This window comes from Protomyctophum bolini (assembly GCF_963924005.1).
Source record: "Protomyctophum bolini genome assembly, chromosome: 8".
In the NCBI taxonomy this organism is placed as follows: Eukaryota; Metazoa; Chordata; class Actinopteri; order Myctophiformes; family Myctophidae; genus Protomyctophum; species Protomyctophum bolini.
Genome location: NC_137869.1, coordinates 5,680,873 through 5,705,256, shown reverse-complemented (window position 1 = coordinate 5,705,256; position 24,384 = coordinate 5,680,873). Strand labels below are relative to the sequence as shown.

Here is a 24,384-nt window from a genome sequence, read left to right as displayed (position 1 = left end):
ATATCTTCAATTATAGATAACGATTGAACCATTTCGAACAAGACAGATGGCGATAAGATTTCTTTGCATGCACACACGCACACGCTCCGCACGTGAATACCGCCAGGCCTATAATTGTCAGCCGTTATTACCTCCAGTATCTTGTTCTTGGGGCCCTCGTTGACTTTGCCCGCGAGGCAGCAGTGTGCCATGGCGTTCTGGATGATGTGCTTGTTGGACTTGGCGCTGGGCTCCTTGTACAGCTTGGGTCCTGTCAGGGAGACAGACGGAGGGGATGAGGAGAGAAAACAATCTATATCATCACCAGATCGTTGTCATGGCAACCACTCTATCTTCTGAGAAAGGGCACGGGCTCTTGGTTCCTGACTTATATAAATGATTTATGGTTTCCTTTTTAGAGCATTGCTGATCATGGTTCACTGTACGCTCTGAATGCTATACTGTATCTGTGTTTTGTTTACGTCTTTCTTTCTTACTCCCCCCTCCTCCCATTTTAATAGCTTTGACAGCGACAATAAGCCAGTCTCTACTACTACTCACTGCATGATATTGTGTTTTGTTTCTTCCATTATCGTTATTTTATTTCATAAAATGATTTATTTTCAATGTCATCCTTTACAAAGACATGGCTATAAACAATTGCATGTTATTAATATTGATTGTAATCAGGTTGAGTAGATGGCTCAGGAGATGGAGCGGCCTTCGTGGAATTGGGAGAGAGAGAGAGAGAGAGAGAGAGAGAGAGAGAGAGAGAGAGAGAGAGAAAGGCAGAGATGGATTGTTGCATGGAGGACTGGAGGTGCGTACCAGTGTACTCTGTGTTGGAGGTGATGGAGGAGGTGGTGGATGCAACCTCCCAGTCCTTCTCTCCGTTCCTGCTATTGGAGCGACAGGGGGACAGAAAGACATCTGCAGAGTCCGGCCTGGAAAACAAACACACACACACACACACAAACACACACACACACGCGCACACACACAAACACACACACACACACGCACACGCACACACACACGCACACGCACACGCACACGCACATGCAGTTAGGTCACCTCTTCTCATTGCATGACTCAGCAGTGCCTCCAGAAGCACGTTCTTTAAGTAGAGAATTTGTGCAGACTCGTCCTTTTCAAAGTACACTATATATGGCATTAACATTGTGGCCACAATGTGGCTCCATCCGCCCAGCCATCCATCTAGCAGCAGCATGTGGTGGCATGAAGTCTCTGGAACCTTGGCGGCATCCCAGGTCATTATGAACAGCGATGTTAAGCTTGCAATAAGCTGCAGGGACAGTGAGGTGGTCAGATGGTGCTGTCTGGTGTGGTGGTGTGGTGCACACAGCAGGGACAGTGAGGTGGTCAGATGGTGCTGTCTGGTGGTGTGGTGTGGTGCACACAGCAGGGACAGTGAGGTGGTCAGATGGTGCTGTCTGGTGGGTGGTGTGGTGCACACAGCATGAGGGACAGTGAGGTGGTCAGATGGTGCTGTCTGGTGGGTGGTGTGGTGTGGTGCACACAGCAGGGACAGTGAGGTGGTCAGATGGTGCTGTCTGGTGGGTGGTGTGGTGCACACAGCATGAGGGACAGTGAGGTGGTCAGATGGTGCTGTCTGGTGGGTGGTGGGTGCTGTGGTGCACTCAGGAAGTGAGAGTATGTGTCACCACCATTACATTGCGTTACTGTACATTGCATTGCATTAACATACTCTACCGTACAGATGCTGTACTGTAGGTCAAAATTATGTTTTATTCACACAAAATGTGGATTACAGTTTACTGCGGGGACTACCGTACTTGGCTCTTTGCCTGATTGATTCAAAATGATGTTTTTCTCATAAATAGACAACGCTGAGCACTCGGAGCCTTAATGTGTGACGCAGGAAGCAGAACCCATGTGACTCAAAGAAGATGCTTTTTAATTTGTGTCACTTGTAGTCCAGACGTGTACGCAACTAAGAAAAGCAACGACAACAAACAAGAAAGAAAGGAAGCTAATCCTGTCTTCACAGCATAATTTTGTATTGACAGCAGCGTTCTATAGTTCAATACAAAGCTTAATACACTGCAATGAGGCCACTGCAAAGCACTTAATACATACATACATCACATTTCCAATAATGCAAATCCTAAAGTGGAGGTTTTAGGAAAAGCGTGAAGTAAGTGCCTTGGGAGTTGGGTCGGGTTGGGTTGGGTCGGGTCGTGTGAAAAACTGACCTTCTCTTTCTCCGTTTAGGAGAGCTCAGAAAGTGGAAGAGACTGAGACTGCCAGAGGCTAAGCTAGCACTCCTGACAGCCCCGAAACAGAAAGACAGAGACAGAATGAGGCGGAAGAAAAAAGATAATAAATAAAAAATAAATACATGGGAGTTTAAAGGAGAGCAAATGTTATAGGACCTTAAGACAGGTGTTAGTCAGGAGGAGAGCCTGTAGTAAAGTTCACATACGCAAACATAATACATTGATACATTAAATCTGCCTTCATAATTTAGGAAACATATCACAACTGCTGTATGTGCTGAACAAACGAAACAGGGGATCACACATTTGGGGATTCCCTTCACCAGTTCTCAGTCTTTATTAAATACAAGAACCAGCACTAAAAGACTTCAAATAAAATCACATCGATCCCATAATTATTCTCCCAGATGAGTTTAAGCGTGGATCAGCAGGTATTACCTTGTGATCTTTGTCTGAGAATCTTGGCTGAAATGTCATCCTAGCTTAGCATTATAGATCTGAAACCTTGTCTAATGTTTTTTTCTTCTTCTTGTTTGAGCCTTGCATAACTTCGTCCACAAGACGTCATCACAATGCCAACTCATTGTATATGTTTTTTCCCAGAAGAGATCTAACTGCCTATTCATGATATTTCAAGGTTTTATATTTTAGGCTACACTCCCCCCCCCCCCCCCCCCCCCGCCACCCCACCCACACACTCCCTCCCCTCCACTTGGGGTTTAAGCCATTTTGACCTGAGATCAGATTCTAAAAATGTCTTTTCTTTTTCTTTTTCTTTTCTGAAAAAGCTATGTTTCTGTCAGTTGTTCTTCGATTTTTCAAAAATAGCAGACCTACAACCTCGTAGCGCGCCACTCGGTGGCGCGCTACGAGCTTGTAGATCTGCTATTTTTCAATAGCTAAAGCATAGCATAATTTCTTACACCGAAAGGGGTTCCCGCCCCAAAATGTGTTAAGTGGTTAGTACAGTAGGTCTCTCACCGTGGCGCTCTCTTCTCGGAGTGGACGCTGTCGTTGTCTCCCAAGGTCAGGGAGGCCAGGGACAGGCTGGAGGCTGAAAAGACACGTTGGCGTGAACCTAGAGGTGAGAGGGTGAGACGTGGCGTGGCACGGGACAGCACAGTCACAACACGACACAACACACACCACACCACGGATGAGCACAACACAAGTCTTTCTGTCGCACATTATTGTGCCCGAGTTGTAAAAGAGCAATGCAGCTTTGGTGGTGATGGGATGAATTCAAGTTAGCGACATAGATGCACGCACGCACGCACGCACGCACGCACGCACGCGTGCGCATATTCTCACATATTCTCACATGTGCACGGCTACATACAATATGCCAGGAATACATATTGACACAAACACACGCATGTACTTTGATGCTGCATTGATTGCTCTTTTCCGTTTCTTTTCCATCCATTTCACGTAAAAACTAGTGGTTTTCCATATTCAAATCGATGCACATAATACCACTCATTACAAGCACAAATTAGCCAAAGTGATTTCACGTCGGACAGAGAAATACAGATCAATACAGATATTTTTTTTTTAGGTTGGTTAATTAACACCAAAAAAATTTAAGAAGCTACAGCTACGCTCAGTCAGTGGGTCAGGTGGCACAAAGATCACTAGCTGGCACCAGCGGGCATAGCTTGGCGGTGGCAGACAGATGGAGAGACACCGACACATGGGATGACAGATGACCACAGTGGCGTCAACTCCGTGGGTTCAGAGGCGCAAATGAACCCACTGGCATTTTGGCAAAATAAATCAATATGCAGTATATGCACCCACTGTCCGCTGAAATTTCCCTTCCCCAGTGGTCATGGTACGTCAATAAGCGACCGCCACAAAGCGACTGCTTTACTGTTTATCATTGATCATGTTGAAATGTTGCTGAAACAATTTAATGTGTTCTTCGTTGTGAACTGAAACACTGTTCATTAACAAACTGTAAATAAAGTACCAACCGAAAAAACAAAACTTGTTTTTTTTCCACCGCTGGGGGGGGGGGGGGGGGGGGGGGCGTGGCTGGGGGCGTGGCTGCATGTACCCACTGCCGTTATAAGAACCTTCCGCCACTGGATGACCATAGCCCCCCCCCCCCCATCCCCCTCCCTCCGTCCGGTCCTTGGGGTCACAGGAGAGACCAGTGGTGTAAAGTACACCAAGAAGTCCATTTTGGTGTAAAGTTTACTCAAGTACAATTTTGAGTATTTCCAATTTTCCGTCTTTTTACTTTTTACTCCACTCAATCTCAGAGGCAAATGTTGTACTTTTTACTCCACTACAACTATTTGAAAATCTTATAGTTACTAGTTACTTTGTAGATATTTTCATTATTATTATTATTTTAAAACATACATTAACCACTTCAGCCCTATTGAAACTTGCAAAATGGGCCAGTACTTTTACTTTTTGTACTTTAAGTATACTTTGATGCCAATACTATTGTACTTCTACTCGAGTGCATTTTGAATTCCGGACTTTTTACTTACTTACTTACTTACATAGTATTTCTACAAGATTGCCTTTTTTCACCTTAGAAATATTGCACGAATCAGAGCCTATTTGTCCTTGGACGATGCAAAAACGCTAATCCAAATCCAAGCCTTTGTTTTTTCTCGGCTTGACTACTGCAATGCACTTTTTTCAGGACTGCCTAAGAAAACAACTGACAGATTACAACTTGTCCAAAATGCAGCAGCCAGAGTTTTAACTAGAACTAAGATGAGAGAACATATTACTCCAGTTTTGGCATCACTGCACTGGCTTCCGGTTGTTTTTAGGATTGATTTTAAAATTCTTTTACTTTACTTCTACGGGCCGTCGGCATGGAACAAGCTCCCACTGTACCTTCGTCAGGCAGCCTCTGTAGACATTTTTAAAGCTCAGCTCAAGACCCACTTCTACAACATTGCTTTTAATTGATCTTTTATTTTTTATTTTTTATGTCCTCACTGTATTGCATTACTGGTTGTTTTTAATGTTGTTGCCTTGCTTTTCTTTTATTCTCCATTTTTCTGTAAAGCACTTTGAGCTGCATTTCATGTCATGAAAGGTGCTATACAAATAAAGTTTTATTATTATTATTATTATTACATTGCAGCATTGACACTTTTAGATAATAAAAAAACCCAAACGAAGGACTCTTCCCACCACTGGGAGAGACGCCGCTGTCTCCATGGTTACCTGCGGCGGTGGCTCTGACGGGCGTCTTGTTGGGCGAGTCCACGCCGCCGCCACCGTGCTCCCGGTGGATGGACTTGGGCCGGCCCCTCCGGGGCTTGGCCCCGCCGCCACCGCCGCGCTCCGCCGCCGGTGCCCCGGGGGCGCGGGGCCCCGCCTCCTCCATCAGCTTCAGCTGCTTCCTCCTCAGGTACTCCTGCTTGATGAACTCCCGGCGGGCCTTGTCCTCCTCCTTCCTCAGACGGTCCTCCTCTGCCTTCGCTCTGGAGAGGAGAGGGCAGTGGTTTAGAGGTGCAGTGGTTCGCTCTGAACAGTAGAGGGCAGTGTTTAGAGTAAAGGGCAGTGGTTCACTCTGAACAGTAGAGGGCAGTGTTTAGAGTATAGGGCAGTGGTTCGCTCTGAACAGTAGAGGGCAGTGTTTAGAGTATAGGGCAGTGGTTTACAACCCTTTTCATATCAAGGACCATTATCCCATTTAGGCCTGACCTCAACATTTTTAATCTGGAGTCTAAATATGGAGTCTAAATCCTCCATATTTTCACGATTATTTAAAAAATAGCAGACCTACAAGCTCGTAGCGCGCCACTCGGTGGCGCGCTATGAGCTTGTAGATCTAGATCTATGAGCTTGTAGCTATTTTTCAATAGCTAAAGCATAACATAATGCCAACACCAAGAAAGGGTTCCCACCAAAAATGGGTTATTTATTTCTGAGCCACGCTGTGGCGGGCACAGCTTGGTGGTGACAGACAGACAGACAGACAGACAGACGGACGTGGACATACCGAGTCTCCTCCTTCTTCTGTCCCAGCTCGGCCTCCTGCTGCACCTTCCTCAGCTGGTTGTCCTTCTCTCTCCTCATCCTCTTCTCCAGGAGAGCCGCCCTCTTCTGCGCCATGTTGTCTTCAGCCTTCCCATCCTCCTGACAGACAGACAGAGTATGAAAATGTGTACAGCAAAAACCAGGCAAAACAAAACAAAACAAAACAAAACAAGAAGCATCAGCAATACAAAGCGACGTTAAACGAATGTAAAAACAAATTAAGTGTCCATTACAGTCAGTGTGTCACCGTATCTCGTCATGAAACAAAAGTTTAAAAAAAAAGCATTGCAGTGCCAAGTAAAAAAGCGAAGTGAAGACAGTCAGTCAGTCAGTCAGTCAGTCAGTCAGTCAGTCAGTCAGTCAGACAGACAGACAGACAGACAGACAGACAGACAGACAGACAGACAGACAGACTCTGTACAGCACTGTGGTCAATGCTGATTGTTTCAAAATGTGCTCTATGCATAAAGTTTGATTTAATTTGATCTATAACGCACACAAACTTTGCGTTTTCCTTTCTTTTGCAAAATCTGTCTGGTACGGTACACGTCGGTACAGTATCTCTGTTTCTGTGTGGCTTTCTGCCCGTTTGTCACTTTTATGCCCATATATGGAGATCTATGATGTCATACATATGATGTCATACTGTAGTACTGACCGACTGATGTCATACTGTAGTACTATACGATAACGGGTACTGCACTCTGACAACGGGCACAAAGTATTCTTTCATTACCGAGGGGCATGCGTTCCCCAACGAGAACCATCCTAGTTACTGTATACTATGAATCAGCATCAACATCATCATCATCTTTGCGAGAACATGAATGAGCTAACACAATGCAACAAGAATGACACGGTTCAAATAAATGAAAGGCCACAGATTATAAAGTGAGAGTTGGAAGAAGAGATTATTCTCAGGAAGGTACGCACAGCAGACACAATGCATACAGACTAGTACAGTACTGTACAGGCAGTAAGTACAGTACAAGGACGCGCACATGGACGGATGTGTTTTACGGCCCCTCAGGTCCTCATCAGCACTTTCAGAACGCTGATGATGAAGGAAGGCCTGGGGGGCTGAAACGTCCGTTCATTTGACTGCTGCTGCTGCGGTAACCTTTCATAAGTTCAAAACGAGTGTGGATCGTTTCTTAGGACTGTACATAGTACTGTACACTGTACAGTGTAACATAGTAACACACTATGGTACATACTAGACAACGGGGCCTCACATACTGTAGAGTGGAGGATGGTAGACTTTTGCAATACTTTAATTATTAATCATCTTATGATCCAGTGGGATGCACGACGGTACACCTATATGGAAATATAAAACTGTGGTTGATTTCCAATGTGCAGGCCTTGTATTATATGACCGTGGACTGTAGGAAACACGAAAATAAATCGACTGTAGTTTTTTTTCTTAGAAGGAACTGGGCAGTTTATTGGGACTATGATTCTGCACTATGACATGAGCAGTGTTGGACGAGTTACCCCTTTATCCTTAAGAGTAATACAAATTATTACTTAGATTATACATATTTACTTGACTTGTTCTATTACTATCACAACAACAAGGCCTTTTCAGACAGAAATGTGCTTATTTTCTAAAAACAAATTGTATTCCGGTACCTATAAACTTTATGTTACAAGCACTACAAAATGTACTGACAAACTAAACTAGAACCCATTCCAAAAATGTGGTTTAGACCTAGGCTATAATACAATCTGTTTGTCTTGCATTGCAGCCTCTGAGTGGGATATATGTAGTGCAGTGATTCTCAAACCTTTTAATTTCGAGGACCCACAGTTTTATAGGCTACACAAGAGTGATCTTATTTTGTCTATCTTGCCAGTGGCACATATGATTCATGCTTTTAGTAGTATTAAGTCTGGCCCGGGTTACAGCAGACGACTAATTCCAACACTAATCACAACACATCTATCGTCATGTATAATTACGATTTCATGTGAAGCTTGTGAACATTCCTTGCACTCCATAGACCTTAACCACCCACACAACTCCATTCAACATCTAAATCACCCCTGCTTCTCTCCGCAGCTGTGTTCTGAATTATTCACTACAGCCCCAGTTTTCTGACCTAGATCAAAGCATAGAGTTTAGCCAGCGCGCTAGCCTTGCGACAACACACATTGGAAGGAGGACGCTGTCCTCACTCAGTCGGCCGACTTCCAGACCCCATTCATCATGTCATGTAACCGAAAATAACAGCAATTTCTTTGTAAACACAAAACATCGGCTGAACTAAAGGAGCGATGTCACTGAAATGGAACACTGCTTTTTGGGGGCATGTTGAATGTCTGTAGTCGTGACAGCAGTTATTTGGCAGTTATCTGGTACTGTTGTATTGATGAATTGAGTATGAAGGACCACAATGGGATCACAATGGAAACAAGCCAGGCTGGGCTATAGGCTTTCTTGAGTTTAAATCCTCTTAGCAGACCTTTAATTGAACTTTCCTGTGCTTAATTTTCTGCCAGACGTTTTGACTCTTTATAAGGGAAGAAAAGTGCTGAGTGGGTGGTTGGCTCAGCTGAGGTGGTACGGTACGTATAGGAAGCAGGCTAGATCTGTGAAGCTGATGGAGGAGTTTCTGTGATGTGAGCGGCTGCTGTGATGCTGCAGGGAAATGAGACCCTGAGATCCTTTCTCTTTCTTGCTTCGTCCTGGACCTGCTGCCCTCTGCGACAGATGAAGCCAAGCCTCCCCGCCCATTATGGCCTTCTTGGCCTGTGGTTTTTATGGTGGCCTTCACATAAACACGTTACTCTGATGCATGCCTGTCCTCTAGCACTTGCTCGCAAAAGGTCAAAGGAGGACTCGATCGATAAGCCTCAATGAGGTTGTGCATGGAGTAGTAGCTATAGTTTTTTGTTCTGTGGTGTCTCACTTGGCTTCATCCCCCACTGTTGACTTTGCAGTAGCAGCGTTCTGGCACTCTGAGTAAAGGTAGTAGGAAGGTGACCTTCTCCGGCACACACATTTCAAAGGCGTACACGCAGACTCCCATTCTACTCAGACTGTTCATTGCGAATGCAATGAGCACTTACTATGAGACCTAGCAGATCATGTCTGTCTGTCTGTGTGTCTGTCTGTGTGTCTGTCCCGCTTTTGTGCCCATATATGGAGCTGAGTGATTTGTGTCACCATGACTCAGCCATAACCATATAAGGAGTCCCCAAAGCAGCTATACGTCCAAAACCCAAATATGTACGAGCTGCGATCGCTTCCCGCGTTTGCGCGTCTTACTGGTACATTTACTCATACATCTCATGAACAATGCCATGAACAATGCCTGAGTGTGATCAATCTGAAGTTTCCTACACTGTGCATGAGTGTGTTTGTTAAGGCTGTACCCTAGCCCTGTTTTTAGGACTTGAACCTTCGGCAGGAATGTTTGAGCGAACCTTCGAACCATTCGTTTCTAATTAATTTGAAAAATAACCTTCAAGCTCCGAACCTCGGCACTGGGAGCACGTAACTTTGGGAAAGTGTCATAGTAGCTTGTTTTCAACTGAAACGGACTTCCTGTGCATAACATCCTCTTCAAAATAAGAGCCACATGTAATGATGAGTCAACACTAGTTGTATTTCTAAGTCTACTTATAGTACTCTTATTATGCATATCGCATTCTCGCCGAGAAATATTTTCGAGTAAAAAAAAAAAGGAAAAAAAAAAGAAAACCTGAATGGTTCAAGCCCATCATTAAATTAAGATTCGAGTGCCAACCCTAACGAGTGAAGGTTCGAACCCCGAATGTTTGGGGACAGCCTTAGTGTGTGTGTGTGTGTGTGGGCATTTGCTGGCCTCTGCCCCCCGCGCCCCTTGGCAGAGTCTTCCTTCTCTTTGTCCACAGTCAGAGGTAGGCTGGGTTCAGCCCAGGGCATGTGGTGCGGTGGCAGCAAGCCTGTAGCTCCATCTTCATTTGGTGGATAACGGGAGAGGTCTGAAGTTGTAGCAGTGGAAGTTCCCAGAGGAGGTTGTGGCACAAAGAGGTGTTCTGGGTTAGAGCGTTCTCTGGGTCGTCCGTGAAACTATATGCTCCATGGTGTGGTTGGGGACTCTCTCACCTTTGACCCTCTCTCTTCACTAACCTACTGACGGTCTGTAACAAGCCCTTCTTCCATCTCCCGTCTGTCTCGTCTTTTGTTGTTTTTTTGTTTATTTTTCGTTATTCATCTGTACAGGAGGTCCAGTAAAAGCGGAAAGGATGTTGGGATGGTTAAGCTTCTTCGCTCAGCCAATCAAAACACACTTAAGAGTTGGAGTTGGGGCCCTTCTTCTTGCCGAAGCTGGGCACCTCATTCAAGAAGCGCCTGTTGTACTGAATGCGACGCTTGGCGCGACCGGTCTTCCTCTTCTTCTTCTCCGTCTTCTCCACCTTGGGGGTCTGTCCCTTCACCTTGCCGGCGCGGGCCAGAGAGCCGTGGACCTTGCCTCCGAGCACCCTGGCGGTCACCTCCAGGGTGCAGTGCTCAGAGACGCCGCAGGACGCCAGGAGGCGGTCGTCTTCCAGCGGGGAGCCGGCCAGCAGCAGCACCTGCTCGTCCACCAGGAGACCCTCCAGAGCCTGGACACGGGCCTTGATGTCTCCGACGGTCTCCTCTCCGCTCACCTCCAGGGTGTGGGTGTTCTGGCCGTGTAGAAAGAGCTGCATCTTCAGGTTTGCTAGTGGCGTATTGTCAGAATTATAGATCAAACTACTTGTAGGTATGCGTGAGACTGATAGGTTGCGGTTGCTTATATAGGATGCTTTCGGCATCATGATGACATCACAACAAGTCAGTCATTTTATATTTTATCCCACGATTTTGTAAGCTGGTGTCCGTGTGTCACGCTTTTGTGCCCATATATGGAGCTGCTTTGGGGACTCCTTATATGGTTATGGCTGAGTCATGGTGACAACTTAAATATGTACGAGCTGCGTTCGCTTCCCGCGTTTGCACGTCTTACTGGTCTAATGTAATCCTGGACTCAATGTTTAAACTTTGACCTTTAACCCTGAAAAAGTTAAGTAAAATGCCTGTAATATATATATATATACCGGTATATATTTTTCCTTTTTTGTTGTTGTGATCATTAGAATGTCTAGAACAGGGGTAGGCAACCTTTGGCACCGGTGCCAACATTGGCACATAGGAGGGTGATCACTGGCACACTGGCATACTGTAGGTGTTTATATATTTTTTCAAATAAGTGAAGACCCTCACATTTGTATGTAAATTACATGCTGCACATAATTCTACATTCATTAAAACACACATAACTTTCACTGGGGAGGGAGTCTGGAACATATTGTGTGTCATTGCTCAGTCGAATGATTATAACAATGTGAAAGAAAGTATTTTAAAAGAAAGGTTATATTCGTGGACAATCAAAATATGTTGGAATTTGTAATGTGGTATCATTGAAATGAATGTTGACATGGCACACTGACTATTTAGAAATTTAATTTAATTTAATTAAAAAAGAGAAGGTTGCAGACCCCAGGTCTAGAACATGTTTTATTTATTATTGTGAAAGATATCCCCCAAATGTAAATTATTAATTTATAATTATTATTTTAATAATTATTATAAATGTGCATAACATTTGCATAAATACATTTTGTACATATTTTCCTCTGCAAAGTACTAGTAGTACAAAGTAGTAGGGAGGTTGAAATCTCTTTTTTGAAAGTAGAAATATATCCTGGCTTTGAGTGTCTACAGAAAGCCATGGAGGTCCCGACTGATCCTGGACGACCAGCAAATAACGTCAAATAACCGAGCATGGATAAGTGTACCCTTTAACCAACTGAACCTATATTAAAATACCTGGTTAATACATGGTTAAGTGTACCCTTTAACCAACTGAACCTATATTACCAGTAAGACGCGCAAACGCGGGAAGCGAACGCAGCTCGTACATATTTAAGTTGTCACCATGACTCAGCCATAACCATATAAGGAGTCCCCAAAGCAGCTCCATATATGGGCACAAAAGCGTGACACACGGACACCAGCTCCATATATGGGCACAAAGGGGGGACACACGGACACACACACAGACAGACAGACATGATCTGCTAGGTCCATAGTAAGTGCTCACTGCGTTCGCAAAAATACCGCCACCCTAAACACGGCAAGGGCCGTGCAAATCGCGGCATTTCATGTCATTGGACAGTAAAATAAGCAATATGTTTTCATTAGTCTGAAACTAAAACTGACTGATGGCAGCCAGCGCAATAAAAGATAATTCATTATGATAGTGGAATAATTATCATTACTTGTCAAATGTTTGTCTTGAAGGGCCAATGGCACTTATTGCCCCCCCACATAAGCCCTTATTTCCCCCCACACAAGCCCTTATTGGCCCTCCACATAAGCCCTTATTGGCCCTCCACATAAGCCCTTATTGGCCCTCCACATAAGCCCTTTTTGGCCCCCACACAAGCTCTTATTGGCCCCGCACATAAGCCCCTATTGCCCCCCCCCCCACAAGCCCTTATTTGCCCCCACATAAGCCCCTATTGGCCCCCCACATCACCCCCCCACCACATGCCCTTATGTGGCAAAAGAAATAAAATAAAATAAACTTTTTTTTTTTTTGCCCTTTCCCTCAAAAAAAATAAAAAATAAAAAATAAACTTTTTTTTCTTCTTTTTCTTTTTTAGGTAAAAGGCACTCTCTAAAAAAGGGCAGGTGCTCAAGCCCCCCTAGCCCCCCCCCCCTTCCCTCTGCACATGCCTGCCGTCATTAGTTTCAGAAGATATGTATTTTTTTCTCCCAGAGAGAGGATCAAACCGGAAACACTGATACGCCCATATATAGGCATAATGGAGATCCAGTTGTCTAGAACCGAGGGTCCTAGCGATATGCCCAAATATAGGCATACAGTTGTCATCAGGGATCTCCATATATGGGAATAACTGGGATCAAAGACACACAGACAGACAGTTCACAGACCCTCCCAGGGTGCGTGGAATACGCTGCAGTAATATGGGAGCACAGGAGCAGATCCAAAGGGCGACAAGAGAGAGAGGTGACCTGCATGTTGTGTGGCTGGACCTTGCCAACGCATACGGGTCTGTCTGTTCCCCACCAACTCATGGAGTTTGTCTTGGACTGGACCTGGCTGATCCTGGATGACCAGAAATAGCGCCAACATTGTACTTTTTTTTTTTATCGTGCAACCACAAAAAGAAAGTGTGTGAGCTCTTCTCTCCTCTCTCGTCTGTAACAACCCGCCCTCTTGTCGCTCCCATCTGTCTCATCTTTGTGTTTTTGATATATTTGGTTGTTGTTTTTATTTGGTTATTCTTCTGAACACGAGGATAACGTCTAGGTCCAGTAAAAACTGGACTAGATTGGTTAAGCTTCTTCTCTCAGCCATCATCACTTAGGAGTTGGAGTTGGGGCCCTTCTTCTCCCAGCCATCATCACTTAGGAGTTGGAGTTGGGGCCCTTCTTCTCCCAGCCATCATCACTTAGGAGTTGGAGTTGGGGCCCTTCTTCTTCTCTCAGCCATCATCACTTAGGAGTTGGAGTTGGGGCCCTTCTTCTTGCCGCCGAAGCTGGGCACCACATTCACAAAGCGCCTGTTGTACTTGATGCGCTGCCTGGCGCGGCCGGTCTTCCTCTTCTTCTTCTCCGTCTTCTCCACATGGGGGGTCAGTCCCTTCACCTTGCCGGCGCGGGCCAGAGAGCCGTGGACCTTGCCTCCTCCTCCGAGCACCCTGGCGGTCACCTCCAGGGTGCAGTGCTCAGAGACGCCGCAGGACGCCAGGAGGCGGTCGTCTTCCAGCGGGGAGCCGGCCAGCAGCAGCACCTGCTCGTCCACCAGGAGACCCTCCAGAGCCTGGACACGGGCCTTGATGTCTCCGACGGTCTCCTCTCCGCTCACCTCCAGGGTGTGGGTGTTCTGGCCGTGTAGAAAGAGCTGCATCTTGACGTTTTGCTGTGCTATAGCGTTCCGGTTGCCTAAACTATGAACAAGCTTAAAGCCAACTTAATAATTATGTGTGAGGAAGATAGATGGGTTGCGGCTGCTTATATGCACTGTAGGACACTTTCGGCATCATGATGACATCACGACGAGTCAATCATGCCCAAATATGGAATACTGGTTCAGACATGCCCAAATATGGAGCTGCATGATGTCAGACTACGCACTCAACGTTGGAAACCATCTCAACAGAAGTATCGGGTAACCACGGCAACAGCAAAAATCACACACGTGTGAACTGAGTGGTGCAATCCCCCCCCCCCCCCCCCCCCCCCCCCCCCCCCTCTCTCTCTCTCTCTCTCATTAGAGACACAGCACTACACCTCTCTCTGTTTCTGGCGCCCCCTACTGCTATTAATAAGTCACATACTCGTGCTCATTCAGGTACACAAACAGGTACACAAACAGGTACATACACGGACATTGCTGGTTGTAGGAGTGGTTGCACCACTCAAAAAAAAAAAAGGCATGTGCAGTCCATCTAAATTAATTGGCATTTCTGTAAAACGCTTTTTGAGCACTAGCCCCTCCCTTTTATGCCCATATATGGAGTTCTTTGTCAGGCATGCACAAATATGGCGTCTATGCAGACGTCAGCACACCATACTGACCATAGTGATGATATATCATAACAGGCCAGCTCCATATATGGCGATCTAGGGGTGATGAGGTGTGATCAATCTGCTAATTTGGGCCCTGTCCAGAGCCAGGGCAGGGGCCCTGTCCAGAGCCAGGGCAGGGGCCCTGTCCAGAGAGCCTCTAGAGCGGTGCCCATTGGGCACTGGCCTACTTGGAACGATGCAAGTTCGAAATGCATGCCCCCACCCAGTTATTATGTCTGTGTCCCTTTTTATGCCCATATATGGAGTTCTTTGTCAGGCATGCCAAAATATGGAGTCTATATGCAGACGTCAGAATGATGTCAGAACAGGCCAGCTCCATATATGGTCCCTGGGCTGCAGGGGCCCGGTCCAGAGCCCGGGCAGAGGCCTTTTTGGGGCGGTTCTGGACAACCGTGGGTCCGACCGACTCGACACCGGGCACTGCACCCCCTGTGGTGGTGTGGAACGTGTGTGTTGAATTTCAAGTCGGTGGGGCGAACGGTTCTCCAGTTATGTGGATTACACACAGACAGACAGACGTACAGATACATTTTAAGCATTCTGAATATACCAAATTCCAACATACATTCAATGTCACCCCAAGCACGAGTTTCACTCATTTCAATAGATATTAATACTACAAGGGGGCTGCAAAGCCTGAAAGCGTGTCGCAGGTTCCAATCCCGATTACCTTTGCTGCATGTCACTGTCCTATCAATGAAGACATAAAATCCCCCAAATAAATCATAAAAGGGCCCAGGCGGTGGCGTAACCGTCTGGGCACCCGACTGGTAATCCAGTCGCAGTGTGCCGCGGGTTCGACTCCCGAGCCCGACACGGCCTTTACTGCATGTCTCCCCCCCCCCCCCCATCTCTCTCCCGTTTCCTGTCAGCCTACTGTCTGTCCCTTCAAAAAACCAATAAAAGTCGTAAGCCGCAAAAAAAAATCTTAAAAAAATAAATTAAAAAAAAATCATAAAAGGAAAAATATATACATCGGTACTACAACAACATCAACACCAACAACAGTGTCCTTATTGAATGAAAGACACAGCGTTTCCGTCCACAGGCGTATTATATTACGTACCTTGAAGAAGAAGCCGCAGCTCTGCTTCTGGTCATCGTCCAGGTCTTCAACGCCACTCTGCTGCCGTTCTTCCAGCTGCTTCTCCGAGGCCTCGCCCACGAACAGGGGAACCTCGATCAGGTTGCTCTTGGTCCCCGGCTGGGGAGGACCTTCCGTGGGCGTGACACTGAAGGTCTCCGTCACGGGGTGGGACAGGACCTCGGAGACGGACGAGTCCAGGGTGGGCTTGAGGTCCGACTTCCCCTCGCCTTCGTCGCCCGTCTCAATTCTGTCCGTCTCGGACTGGCCTTGAGCGTCCGTCTGAGCGTCTCCGACAGGAGAGGTCGGTGGCGAGTCTCCGGCGGGCGCTGTGGTCTCTGGGCCGGCACGTTTCTCCCCCATGTAGACGAAGGCTGCGTTCAGGGGCTGGCAGGGCGAGAACCTGCGCAGCCGGGGGATGCTGTCCACAGACTGGGGCGCGGTGAGGACTCGGTTGTAGGGCGTCAGTTTCAGCTCGTTGGGACGGGGGGTGCGAGGCGTGCGCGAGTGGAAGGACGCCGACTTGCGCTTGATGTTGGTCGGCGAGCGGTGGTCGGCGCGAGGGGAGTCGGCGGGGGACGACGGTCCGGAGGAGCGCGTGACGTTGGCGCCTCGGCCAAACGAGGAAGGGCTGGCGCCGGCCGTGGGGATGACCCACGCCTGCTGCTGCTGCTTCTCCCGCATCGCCATGATGACCTCCTGCTGCTGGGCCAGCCGCTGCATCTCCGTCTGCAGGAACGCCAGCGAGTGGTTGAGCTTCTCGATGGAGCGCGTGTACTCGGCGAGGTCCAGCTCCGTCTGCTGGCCGGCGCTCGGCCCGCCCCCCTCCGTCGCCCCGGGCGACTTCAGCCAACGGGAGCCGGCGCTGCCTTGCTCCGCCCCGTCGGGCGTGTCCGCCTTGCTCCGCCCCCCTGGTCGGACGGTGACGTTGGGACTCCCCGCCGGGCCCTCCTCCACGGCCTTCCCCCCCTCCTCCTCCGTCCCGCTGGACGCCCCGTCGCCCTTCCTCTTGACCACGGTGAGGAAGGCCGAGCGGCCCATCTTCTGGCGGTGCCTCGTGAACGCCGCCTCCACCTTCTTCTTTTGCGCTTCGATGGCTTTCCGTTTCTCCTCCAGCCGCATCCTCAGGTGCACCATCTCGGTGGCCATGACCTGGGCGGGGTCATTCGGCGGAAGCTGCACGGGGGTGGGTGGCGTTCGGGCGGTGGCGACGGGCGCGGCGGCCTGCTGGTGCAGAGGACTGTGCTCGGGCGTCGGGGCCCAGGAGACGGACAGCGGGAGCCCCAGCTCAGAGCCCTCCGGGGTGGTCTTCAGGGAGCTGCCGGCCCCGCTGCTGCTGCCCCGCCCCGAGTCCGACGGCGGAGGAACGAGCTTCTTCATTTTCTGCTCGGCGAAGCTGGTCATCTTCACCGAGCCCCCCGGCGACTGCCCCGGCCCACTGGGACAGGGACCGGGGCCGCTGGGCGAGTCCATGTCCAGCTCCATGTTGGTGGAGCAGTCCTTCAGCGACGAGTCCTCGTCCAGCATGTCCTCCGTCCGCAGGTGGACGCCCGTGTCCACCTCCGTGGTGCTCGCTCTGGAGTCCGACTCCGACAGCGGGTCGGGGCCGGCTCCCACGCCGGCCTCCCGGCTCTGGCTGTGCAGGAAGAAGCCGTTGCCGGGGCTTCCTCCTGCGGGGCTGTGGATGATCTGGAGCGCCTCCTCCACGGAGGGCGTGGCGGTGGTGGCGGGGGCGAGGAGGACGTTCCCGTGCCCGTTGAGGTAGGCCCTGTCCGGCGGCGGGGCCGGCGTCTCGGTGGCCGCCAGGCTGTCATCCTCCTCGATGCCCACGCTGCGGCCGTTGACCGGCTGGAAGGACAGGTTGCGCTTCACGCCGCGCGGCAGGACCTGGTGCACGGTGAAGCCCAGGCCGTCGTCGGTGCTGGCGGACCGGACCATGCCGCGGGCCGAGGGCACGTCGTCTTTGTCAAAGGGGATGTCGAAGGAAACGCCGTAAGGCCCGGATCTGGGGAAACAAACCAGAACATCATTATAATCAGTTTAAGAGTTTTCAAAAGCACAATGAGGCTGCAGGTAGCCGTTCACTATCCTGCTCAAGGAAACTCTTCTATAGTAATCTGTTAAATGCTGATCTTTATAATCACAACGGACTACACGTACACTTCGGAATGACCTGAATGATCATACTAGCAAATTCAATATTCTATTTTTAAAATCACTACTTAAAAGGCACGCTTTTTTCAGACTTTCTTTTTACTGTTACTTTTTTTAATGTTTTGTGTTGTCTTTTTATGGTCTTTTATTAAGTTTCTTGCACGTTTCTTCCACAATATTTGTTATTGTATATACTCTTTAAATATGTTTCTAGCCGAGTTTGAAATCTATCAGTTGGAAGCTTCTCCGGATACGCAAAAGACAGATACACAACATGCAGAAAATAGTGACATTTATAGAAGGACTACGCCGGGAACAATGTACATCGGGAACGATCCAAGCTGGGAATGCAATACTGTATACCCGTTGTACCCATCTCATTGTATCTGTTTCATGCCCATATATGGAGATATCTGTATCTGTCTGTCCTTGTTCCTTGTATGCCCACACTTGGAGATAACAGCTGTCCTCAATATATGCCCCTATATGGGCAAATATGGCATATCGGTCGCATCGGTTGTTTTGGACTACAAGATTCTCCATAATTATTCGTATGGTAACATTGCCTATATATGGGCATCAGATTGGCAGTTCCTGACCAACTTTACACTGGGCACCAACCACGCTACCTCGGATATACTGAGATGTATAGACACAAAGTCACAAACCTCTTCTCTTTGGGCCAGGTTCCAAGGTTGCCATCCACAAAAGACATAGAGGTTGATCTCTTGATTTCGCCTAGATTCAGAACAGAATGAATACATTTAACGTTTGCATTGGAAACCCAACAGAACCTCCATCTTGGCCCGGGTTCCCCAAAGGAACACAGTTCTCTCTGACCCCTTTTCCACCGGTTGGTTCCCAGTGGGAACCGGTTCAGTTCTTTTTGGTTTTTAGTCCATGAGCCAGAGCTCCAAAATTGGTGGGCAAACTATACCCTATATTAAATTGTTTATAGGATCAATACAAGTAAATTAATGATAACCCTTCCACAGTAGTAGCTTTTTCATATTTTCGATTATTTTGCATATTTTCCTACATAATGCCTCATTTGCATATTTAAAAATGTAAAATTTGTAATACAATATAAATCATTGTCTTCGTGCAAGTACTCAATTGGGGAAGTTTAATGGTGATAACAATCTAATATAGGTATGGTTTTGCCCACTCAATTCATAATTAACGTTTCAATTTTGGAGCTCTGGCTCATGGACTAAGAACCAAAAAGAACTGAACCGGTTCCCATTGGGAACCAACCGGTGGAAAAGGGGCCACAGTGAGTCCCGCGTTGCCAGAAGGTGACACGCCCAATGCATTTCCTTTTCCGGTTATATTTGATTGGCTTGACAGTATTCAATCAAACGAGCCCTAACCCAGAAAACTGGTATACAGTATGCCACCTTCTGGAAAGCTGGGACATATTTATATTGGCCGTATTTGCAGAGGGAAGTCAGGAGGGAGAGGGTGCTTTTTTTTCTGCCCACTGCAATAGCATTAGCAACTCCTACAGGTTGGTTAGAAGATCTGTACTGCAATTTAGGGGACGAAATAAACAAAAACAGCAAGGATCTCACCTGAGTTCCGAGGTGGGGGTCGAAGGGGCAAACTAGAGAGAGAGAGCGAGAGAGAGAGAGAGAGAGAGAGAGAGAGAGAGACAATGCAACAATGTATTATACAATTAAAAGTAAAGTAAATCAGTGATTCTCAACCTTTTGAATTTCCCAGGCTGTGGGAGCCCAAACTACATTGTAAAATGTGCAGTGTTCATTTAAAGGTATATTCAGTGATTTCACTTAATTCAAATATCACTTATTTTTTTTGTTTTGGTGTGATAATCCTCTCTACTATAGAGTGTGCTGACCATAATTCCCAGTTAACCCCTGGGGGGGTCAAAAAACCTTAGGTTTCGTTTTTGGCTCTCTATCCTGATTGGATGAAAGGCTTACAGTAGGTCCCAGCCAAAAACGAAACCTAAGGTTTTTTGAGTGAAATCACTGAATATACCTTTAACTGATAGTGTTCAAATGGACCCATTAGGTTCCATTCGTAAACTATCAGAGTAGGTAGGAGTCCATGGTTCCGTTTGCACAACCACAGAGTTACCAAGCCGTATAAGGGTCCATTTGGTCTACTGGTGGTCCCACCCGGACCCGAGGTTGATAATCAGTGTAAGTACTGTAGTATAGACAGTCTTTGAAGCATTTTGAAGGCTTGGGTTTAGCTGAGAACATGAGCTTGCGTCGGGTGCAGGTCTTTTTTCCGACAGCATATTGATCCGAAACCTCAATCCTAACCTAACCCTAACCGCAAGCACGGGAGCAGCGCATGTCGGACCATCACTTTTTCGCATCGCAGCGAATGTCCCCCCGCTGCGGATCGGATCGTTGCCCCGTCGGCTAGAATGCTGTCGGAAAAAAGGCCGCCTCCCGCTTGCGTCTCCATACCTGGGTCGCTCTGGACTGGGAGATCTCTCCATGAAGCTCCTCTTGACAACCTTGGAGATGGGAACGGCTGGCAAGCTCTTCAACAACGATGATGGCTCTGAGATCAATCAACACAGAAGTCCCATGAGTATGTTCTGAATACACCAGAACAATATTACAGAAGTCCCATGAGTATGTTCTGAATACACCAGAACAATATTACAGAAGTCCCATGAGTATGTTCTGAATACACCAGAACAATATTACACCTGCTTTTTTTTTTACTGATATTGTTGCTGTTGGGTGGAAAAAAATTGTATGTCCAAAACCATTCCTTGTTTTATTATTATTTTAAAAGCATCTTAAAATAGTCAAAATGGCCGATATAAAAGCTCACAACATGTCACATCGCAAACGCGTTGGGAGCTTGTAGATGTAGGGGCTATTTTCACTACTTTTGTGTGACACTCTTATGGTGAAGTCAGGTTTCTGCCTGACAGCAACAATATAATATTAGTACTTAGATTTAGGGCTGCACAATATATCGTTATCGTATCGTTATCGAGGTATGAACATGCACAATATCAGTATCGCAAAAAGGCAACGGTATCGCGATATAGATAAATCGTCGACATATCGATATATCGTCCACTTCTAAAGCCAGCCCTCTGTTTTAGCCTGTGCCCCTCGGAAAATAAACCATCACTCCGTTTGTCCCTCTGTCCTGTTGTAGCCTGGCTCCAGCCCTGAATCGCTAGCCACGCCCATTAAGAAAATATGTTGCTGCACGATATATCGTATCGTATCGATATTGAGATATCTGCCATATATATCGTGATATGAATTTTTGTCCATATCGTGCAGCCCTACTTAGATTGTATAAATGCATTAATGAAAATGTGTGAGTGCGAGTCCTACTGTCACTTCTACTACCAAAACTAGTATCAACATTGCTTCTGTTATTACTATACGACTACAGTATGACTATGAAGAATTGAACATGTGAACCTTACCTGAGCCTTGGATGTGCAGAATTCTTGGTTTTACAAACGATGGCTTCACCACCTCAAACCACCAGAACAGCTCAGCCATGAAGACCAGGTAGTTATTCTGGGAAAAGAGTAACAAGACCAATCAAATAATCAATTCAATGCAATACAATACAAAAAAACCAAAAACAAATCTGATTGTTTTTAGATAAATATCACTGTCGTTGTAATGTCACATCTGAATATATAACATCTGTTGTAGATGAGCATTGAGCAGTCTAGGGTTTAGTGCCATGTTGTTTAACCACTTTCAATAGGGGATAGAGGATGGAAGCAGCGACATCTCATCAAGCTGTAACCCCACCACACACGCGCGGGCGGGCGCCCCACCCCAAATATCTTGTCCCTGATGCCCTTATCAACAACGGAGTAAGCAGGTACACATAGGCAGTGCACCTATCCCCCCACTAGGTGTCTCTGTTACCTCTCAGAGTGAAACAAATGGCTAAAGGCATCTCCCATGTGTGCCAGCAGCATGTCTATAAATAATTGACCAATCTCACTGTCTCTCATTATCTGTGCTCTTCACATATTTAAGTGAGATATGATCCAACAGCAAGACTACAAGGGAGCTATTCTTTTCACCTTTGTCCATAGAGAAGAACCAGTTGGCTTCCAATGATACAATACTGTAGCATTTACATGTACAATCAACAGGAGTTTGGCAATAGCATGGAATATAGTGTACAGTAATAATCAAACTAACAATCTACTAACTAAGTAGACTACCAAAGCACTCTAAAAAAAAAAGTGGCCATTTGTCTAGGTCATGACCTTAACATTTCCACATTGAAGATGTAAAGTAAAGTACATTATTCTATACTTCAGTAAGTACAACACGTTGCTTCAGTAAACCATACGTTTCTTATAGCCCAAGCTTTTCAAATTTACAAAGCAAGCTTTTAAATGTTTAGTTTTTTTGTCCACAGTAGATTAGCTGAGAGCAAAATGCTCTTTTTCAGAAAGTACCCTCTGCTTCACACAGTGACAGACGATCACACCTGGGATCTGCCCAGTACACAGACAGTACTCAGTTGTATATGGTTTAGCTGGCCACAGAGCAGTCAGTACAAGCCAAGGGCACCTGGAAGGTGGTGGTTGAGGGAGGGGAGAGCGGTCAATAAACCCACGGTTCAGTGGGGACATCTGGGCCACTCCTGTGACCTCTAGAGCACTGGTTCTTCTCAACCCTTTTTCACATCATGAACCATTATTGTCTCCACCAGGCCGAAGGATTGGGGAGAGAGTATGTTTTGCACTCCGTTCGACCGTGTGTGTGTGTGTGTGTGTGTGTGTGTGTGTGTGTGTGTGTCCGTCTGTCTGTGTACACTAGCTAATCTCGGCACCGTTAATCCGGGCGATGCCAAATTTTGCGCGCACACACACACACACACACACACACACACACACACACACACACACACACACACACACACACACACTCCCTGGATGCCAACGATGAACCTCTGCCCCACATTTTCCAGAACGGCCTGTTATAGCGCCACCAGGAGGCAGACTATTGAAAAACATTTCTTTTTATATTACTCCTCCAGATTATGTCCAAAAATCCTGCAAATCGTCACACACTATCTCTATAGGCATGTGTTCAAGCTGGATCTGTCCGATATTTCATATTCCATCCTAATTGGCTAACATTGGCTTACAAAGTTTGCAGGATTGGCCCGTTTTTAACAAAAAGCCTCACAACATGCCACCAACATGTGGATTTTGGCAAAACACATTTTTGGAACAAAATGCCTCGAATCATGAACGCAGCGTGCAGTTTACATGAAATATTTCACCGAATTTCCTACTAGGCTGAGGAATATATCCCACCCTTTTCACATTGGCCTGATATAGCGCCACCAACAGGTTTTTGGAACAAAATGCATCAAATCATCCAATTGCCATCCAAGGCGTAAGAAAAAATGGCACCCTTTTCACATTGGCCTGTTATAACAGGAGGCCACAACCTGACCTGCCCTGGTGGAGACCTGTCCTATTATAGCGCCACCAGGAGGCCACAACCTGACCTGCCCTGGTGGAGACCTGTGCCCCGAGGCGCACTTTATCTACAGTAGTATATTGGGTATTTGAGCCACGGATTTAGCCGAATATTTAACGAATATTTTGTTGTCGTTGGACAAGATTTTGTCCACAATTCCATTCTGTATTGATGTTGGTACCATTAGGAGAGATAACAGGGAAAACATTGCATCGTATAGACTTCTTGTAAATGAAGCAATGCAGATGTGTAACAATAATTTAACTCTTGAGAGAGTGTAAAATGAAACCACCACCTTCATGTTCTTGTTCATGTTTCTTTTTCATTTATAGGACACTGTGTTTTGGTCCCAATAATTAGAATGACCATGTTAGCTGGATTAATCTACCGCTTCACATAATAACGGTGGCATTATTAATCACAACTGTTCCGGCTTAGAGCAAACAAATCACTGAAGGTCACTCAACGGCCTCCTCTGATTGGCTGCCCGATGACGACCCTCCACCCAGCCTGGAATTAAATGTCGGGGGGATTTGCATTACCGCCAGTCGTGGACAGTAACTATTAACTAAGTCCATTTACTCAAGTACCATACCTCACTTTTGAGGTAAATTTACTTTACTCGAGTCTTTCATATTTTCAATACTTTTGCTTGTATTCCACTACATCTCATGAGGCCAAATATTCTTTGCTTTCTAAATTTATTTGAAATCTAGTTACTTTTTACATTTGGATTATTATAACTAAAACATACATTTACCACTTCAGCCCTACAGC

General features: G+C 46.6%; 3 protein-coding genes across 3 annotated transcripts in view; all 3 read right to left on the bottom strand.

Annotated features, from left to right (window-relative positions):
- The window catches only part of camsap2a (calmodulin regulated spectrin-associated protein family, member 2a), a 95,408-nt gene that overhangs the window by 4,281 nt on the left and 66,743 nt on the right, over nucleotides 1-24,384 (bottom strand). The window contains exons 7-16 of the mRNA XM_080770226.1: nucleotides 21,567-21,663; nucleotides 20,575-20,671; nucleotides 19,705-19,736; nucleotides 18,799-18,868; nucleotides 15,959-17,981; nucleotides 6,220-6,356; nucleotides 5,439-5,698; nucleotides 3,222-3,318; nucleotides 808-923; nucleotides 132-250 (exon numbers count right to left, since the gene is read on the bottom strand). Coding sequence (XP_080626352.1) covers nucleotides 132-250; nucleotides 808-923; nucleotides 3,222-3,318; nucleotides 5,439-5,698; nucleotides 6,220-6,356; nucleotides 15,959-17,981; nucleotides 18,799-18,868; nucleotides 19,705-19,736; nucleotides 20,575-20,671; nucleotides 21,567-21,663 — 3,048 coding nt within the window. The remainder of the gene's footprint in view (nucleotides 1-131; nucleotides 251-807; nucleotides 924-3,221; nucleotides 3,319-5,438; nucleotides 5,699-6,219; nucleotides 6,357-15,958; nucleotides 17,982-18,798; nucleotides 18,869-19,704; nucleotides 19,737-20,574; nucleotides 20,672-21,566; nucleotides 21,664-24,384) is intronic.
- On the bottom strand, nucleotides 10,539-10,940 carry LOC308319977 (ubiquitin-like FUBI-ribosomal protein eS30 fusion protein; the record flags this gene model as incomplete). Its single annotated transcript, XM_080770230.1, has 1 exon — nucleotides 10,539-10,940. One exon carries the CDS (start codon nucleotides 10,938-10,940, stop codon nucleotides 10,539-10,541), a length of 402 nt encoding a protein of 133 aa, XP_080626356.1.
- On the bottom strand, nucleotides 13,799-14,209 carry LOC308319976 (ubiquitin-like FUBI-ribosomal protein eS30 fusion protein; the record flags this gene model as incomplete). The annotated part of the gene is made up of 1 exon (XM_080770229.1): nucleotides 13,799-14,209. The coding sequence occupies one exon, from the start codon at nucleotides 14,207-14,209 to the stop codon at nucleotides 13,799-13,801; it is 411 nt and encodes a 136-aa protein (XP_080626355.1).